Source organism: Poecilia formosa, unplaced genomic scaffold, assembly GCF_000485575.1.
Source record: "Poecilia formosa unplaced genomic scaffold, Poecilia_formosa-5.1.2 Scaffold492, whole genome shotgun sequence".
NCBI lineage: Eukaryota > Metazoa > Chordata > Actinopteri > Cyprinodontiformes > Poeciliidae > Poecilia > Poecilia formosa.
In genome coordinates, this window is record NW_006800431.1 from 330,280 (window position 1) to 335,615 (window position 5,336).

The 5,336-nt window shown below is 40.9% G+C and overlaps 2 protein-coding genes across 3 annotated transcripts in view; both read left to right on the top strand.

Annotated features, from left to right (window-relative positions):
* The window catches only part of LOC103156678 (N-acylneuraminate cytidylyltransferase-like), a 16,492-nt gene that overhangs the window by 9,294 nt on the left and 1,862 nt on the right, over positions 1 to 5,336 (top strand). Inside the window, exon 8 of one of the 2 annotated variants that reach the window (XM_016664522.1) lies at positions 3,083 to 3,382. The exons of the other annotated variant lie outside the window; for it this stretch is intronic. Coding sequence (XP_016520008.1) covers positions 3,083 to 3,276 — 194 coding nt within the window. The 3' untranslated portion in view covers positions 3,277 to 3,382. Of the gene's footprint in view, positions 1 to 3,082; positions 3,383 to 5,336 lie in introns of those variants that run through there. 2 annotated transcript variants of the gene reach the window in all.
* The window catches only part of cmasa (cytidine monophosphate N-acetylneuraminic acid synthetase a), a 13,010-nt gene that overhangs the window by 689 nt on the left and 6,985 nt on the right, over positions 1 to 5,336 (top strand). The window contains exons 2-4 of the mRNA XM_016664523.1: positions 398 to 540; positions 619 to 780; positions 900 to 1,036. Of these exons, the coding sequence (XP_016520009.1) occupies positions 398 to 540; positions 619 to 780; positions 900 to 1,036 (442 nt within the window). The remainder of the gene's footprint in view (positions 1 to 397; positions 541 to 618; positions 781 to 899; positions 1,037 to 5,336) is intronic.

Sequence of the window (5,336 nt, forward strand, 5' to 3'; positions counted from 1 at the left end):
CGTAAAAGTTGAAGGGCTAATAATTGAGATATTGGCTGCCTTTAACAAAAAAAGCTAAGTATTAAAGCAATGTTTCCAGTTTTGCTACTTTTGATTTAAGGCATAACAATGCAGTTTATCATGATTCAGCCTAAGTAATGAAATTAACAAACTGCGTGCATGGTTGCTTGTCTCTGTGTTGCCCTGCAATGGACTGGTGACCTGTCCAGGGTGTTCCCCACCTCTCGCCCGTTGACAGCTGGAGATAGACACCAGCACCTTTCCCAACCCCAATGGGACAAGGGTGTAAAAAATGGATGGATGGATGGATGGATATTTTACCATGTGAAGCACTTTGAATTACGTAGTTGCTGAAATGTCCTACAGGTATAACTAAAAGTGACTTTTGTTTTTTTAGTGTTTGGGTGTCAACAGACCACGATGAGATTGAAAACGTTGCAAACCTCTGGGGGGCCAAAGTCCACCGGAGGAGCCAAGAAGTCTCCAAGGACTCCTCCACTTCCTTGGAGACAATTCAGGAGTTTCTCAAGAAAAACGCAGGTAGGAAAAGCTCAGCTGGACACAAGTTGACCCAAATGTTAAGGATGGAAAATCACAGATGAGTTTTTCTCCTGTCAGCCTGTAACATCCAGGTGGTCTGTAACATCCAGGCTACGTCTCCGTGTCTCCATCCGACTCACCTAAAGGAGGCCCTGAAGAAGATCAAAAAGGACGGATACGACTCCGTCTTCTCAGTGGTCCGGAAATACCAGTTCCGCTGGAAGGAGGTCAAGAAAGGAAGTGAGTTTACCAAACGCCTGATCTTCCCCAGTTTGACTGTAATTGGACTCAATCAGGGTTCAGTTGTTCTGTTCATCTTCAGAGAACCTACAGCAGAACATGTTCTTCTTTCCTTACAGGTGATGAATGCACTCAGCCGGAGAATCTGAACCCTGCGAAGCGTCCACGGCGTCAGGACTGGAACGGGGAACTGATTGAGAACGGCTCATTTTACTTCGCCACCAGAGACCTCATCGTGAAGGAAGGGCGGCTGCAGGTAGCTGCTCTGAACGTTTAGCTCTCAGCAATGACAATTAGCTCCAAGGCTTTACCTAACAGCCACATCCAGAAAACCAACCAGTTTAAATGAATTCTACCAAAAGGTGGTCAGATATTGAGCCAGATTTAGACCAGAAGCTTTTCAATGACGACAAGTCTGGATTCAAGGTTTGACTTTGGGATGTTTGTTCAAGTGTTATTAGGGATCTATGCCTGTATTTGATGTTGTATGTATAATTTAGGTCTTGTTTCTCTCAAACCTTGTTTTTATTCCCCTGTTGACTACTGTCGTGAATTTGCCTCAAACCACCAAAGAGTACTTTGTTGCCATCTAGTGGTCAAAGTCATGCCTAATTTACCCATTACAAACCTAAATTAATGTCTGTTACATTTAAACTACATATCTATCTTTAAATTTGCAAAAACTCAATATTCAGGCAGTAATAAATATATTAAAATAAATGTTTAATTAAATGATTAGGTAGTGAAAATTAAAGGCACGCTGTCCTGTGATGAGCAGATGATTCTCCAGGACTGTGTCCATCAGTTCCAGATGTTTGGAGGTTTTCTGATGTTTGTGTCGGACTCTCTACAGGGCGGAAGGGTCGCCTACTTTGAGATGGAGCCGCAGCACAGCGTGGACATCGACGTGAACAGTGACTGGCCTTTGGCAGAGCAGAGAGTACTCACGTGAATTTAAACCTGAGTTTAATGGTTTGACTGCTTTATAACGCAAAATTCAAATTTTTTAGGTTCTTGTTCTAACATTTAGGTTTCCTTTGGTTCTAAAAACAGCCCAAGCACTGTTTTTGGCAGTTACTTCATGTCTTTTGGTTGACTGGAAAATGACCTGTTTGAAAAACCTCTGTAATGTAAACTCACAAGTCAGCAAGCACTGCCTGTCACCTAGCAACCCCAGTGAAGCTCAGCCCGTTACCTAGCAACCCAAGCTGAGCTCCAGAACATTTGGTCCACTGGTTTTACCATTGTATGCACTGTACAATGGCTGCTGGAAAAGTCAAGACTTTTGTTGTTGACTTATCATCCAGAAATCACTCGATGCATTATTGTTGGTTGTGCAGGAGGCTCCACTTCTGCTTTTTAAAGATGTACTTAAAAAATTCTGACAGAAGCTCAAAACAGGCGGAACTGATCAGACTGAACTCTCACTATCTAAGAATGATTTTGTGCAAATAATTGTATTGATCATGTTTTTGTCCAGATACCTGTCCTAACTTGTTCAAGGAAGTATAATAACTCTTAAAAGAAACAAAATGATTTCAGATTCTTCAGATTTCACATTTAAACCTTGTATTTTAATTTCTAACTTTGTTTAATTTCAGTATTTTTGTCGGTCTGGACATCCTGCTGAATTTTGTGTTTATGTTTGGGTTCTATGTTTCTCCCAACAGGTACGGTTACTTTGGCCGAAGAGTGTCTCTGATGTTCTGTGAAGTTTCCGGATGTTTGACCAAGAGACGGGTCCAAGACAGGCCTAGAGAGTCCCCTCCTTATTGCCTCAGGCCAAGACAGCCCTCTGCTAAGGGCTCCGTCCACAGCAGAGACACAGAAAGATCGAGTGTCTCCATCCACAGCAGAGACAGAGAAGGACTCAGGAAGCTGCAGAAAGACAATGTGAAGGTCGGATCTGTCGCCTTTATCAACGTCGAAGGAGAAACTTTGATCAGTGTCTTTTAACGCGTTACACCTCCTGTCCTCCAGGTGGTGCTGCTGACCTCTGTGGAGGACGTGCTCAGTTCATTAAGACAGAAGCTTAAGCTTAAAACGATGAGGAAATGTGAAGTGATGCTGGTCGGAAAGGATCCACTAAAAGATGTGAAGTCGATGATGAAGAAGAGGAAGCTGGACTGGAAGGATGTGGCCTACATGGGTAAAAATTCATACAAATATGGCCTGTAGTAAGCTTAAAATTTTAATCCATTTATAAGACAAAGAACTTAGGAAATTAACATCTGTGAATTAAGCTAGCCTCCTGATTATCATCCTGTTGGCGGTAAATATCTATCTGCGTCTTCACTCCCAGGCTGTGACACAACGTCCATCAGCTGTCTGAAGGAGGCGGGTCTGAGCGTGGCGCCGGCTGACGCCCCGCGTAACGTCATCCAAGCCGCCAAGTTGCTCTGTGAGAGCCGCAGTGGCGCAGGCGCAGTGTGGGACTTCGCCAAACACGTCAGGCTTCCGATGAAGCAGGACGGGACCGACCGTAACTGCTTCTGATGTCCAGGAAACAGACACGTTCTGTGTGACGCACTCGGGTCGCCACGGCAACGGAACGGATCTTCTTTTTTCCTTTTCTTTATTGATAATAAAGGGGTTTACAAAACAGCAAAATTAACAACACAAATAAGTAACAAAACAGACAAGACAATAATGCCAGGGTGTTATATAGCAAGCACAAATAAAAGGAAGAGTAAATATATAAATAAAAAGTTAACTCAGAAAGATGTTAAAATGCGAGCACATATCCATTGTCTTAATACAGGGGTGTCCAAAGTGGGTCCTGGAGGTCCGGCATCCTGCATGTTTTAGTTCTCTCCTTTGTGGTAGTAACAACCTCCTCAGCATGTCAATGTTCTCCTTAGGCCTGCTAATGAGCCATCATTTGATCCAGGTGTGGTAAACCAGGGAGAGAACTAAAACATGCAGGTTGCCGGCCCTCCAGGACCCACTTTGGACACCCCTGTCTTAATAGGTTTTCTATTTTTGGAGACCAAACTTTTATAGAAGTTCAGAATAAGACATTAAGACACAATCAGGACTAAAAAGCTGCTGAACTAAGATGATTCCATGTTCAAACCAATTTTCCAAGAATAAAGATTTATGTTTGCACAGAATGTCTCTGTTGTATATCCAAGTATAATATTGATGGGGTGAAAAGTTGTGCTTGTAAATTAGAGACCAGGAAAGAAGCATTTGTTTGTGGAAATTAGAAAACTTTATGGGGAGTTTTCCAATGTTGTAGTTCCCAAGGAGAATAAAATTAAGGCCACCAAGTTTTGAGAATAAATACTTATAAAATTCCAGATTGAGGATGAATTTTTAAGAAACTCATCCAATTTATTATTAATGTATTGTTTAAGGTTGAAAAATCAAGAAAATTGAGGCCACCAGGTTCAAATGAGTTCATTAAAACTGATTTTCTGATATAATGAATCCTATTTTCCATACAAATCTATAAAGCATTTTATCAGTGATGTCAGTTGTGTGTTTATTTACAGAAAGAGACAAAGCTGGATAAGTTAAACGGGAGATGCCTTCTGCTTTTGCTAACAAAATTCTTCCTTGAATTGATAAAACTCTGAAGCCAAGAATTTAGTTTCTTTTGTACATTTTCTATAAAAGGGTTAAAGTTCAGAGCACTTCTAGAATTTTGATCTTTGTTGGTCATTATGCCGAGATAGGTGGCCGATTCTTTTACAGGAATATTATAAATGGAGGATGTTACAGTTTTTAAGGGCTAAAAGTTCACATTTATTGATGTTAAGGTAGAGTCCAGATCAAAAATTTATTTATTCACCGCATGTTTATGTCTGTAAGGTTGAGAGGCTGCACATGGAAACAGCCTTTTATTAACCATTCAGACTATCAGCACAAAAAATCAAATCAAATCAGAACTGTCAGGTGATTTTATTACCCAATGAAAATAACTCAGAAATACTCCAAACAGTTTGGATGTTTTTCTTTCTTTCCTACTTACGGAAAGTTTCTGTTTATCATAGGTTTGTGGTGCCTTTCTATCCTAAAGAAGATATAAAACTTCAGATATTTCACAACAAGATATTAAGATACATGGAAAAACCTTATGAAAGCCTTATGGCAGAAAATACAATGGCCACCGTAAAAAAGACTTTCAGTATTCAATTATGTCGCATGAACTGATCAGTACATTATTACGACAGAATAACGTACTGATCCCCTGGGGGGGCTCCATAAAATATCAATACAAGACAGAACAGGGGATAATGAAATAATGCCAGGGACCACAAGAAATAAAAAAAAACAGAAAATGGAATACAAGGTTCACAAATAGAGATAAGACAGTGTTTCAGGGAATACAGTTAAAGAATTTAAGGCTTCAAGAGTCTTTACAAAAGTCAATATTTGATGAACCAGAATATTTTCAGTGGGGTTCCATGCAGTGGGCTCTTCATTTTTTCCAGAGCTGTATCTATATTTCTATCATGCTTTAGTGCTCTTGGGGGCCCCCTGGGGCCTGGAGGCCCTAAGCAGCCCTTAGCTAGCATTGCCTTGGTCCGGCCCTGTCAGTGAGGTCCATT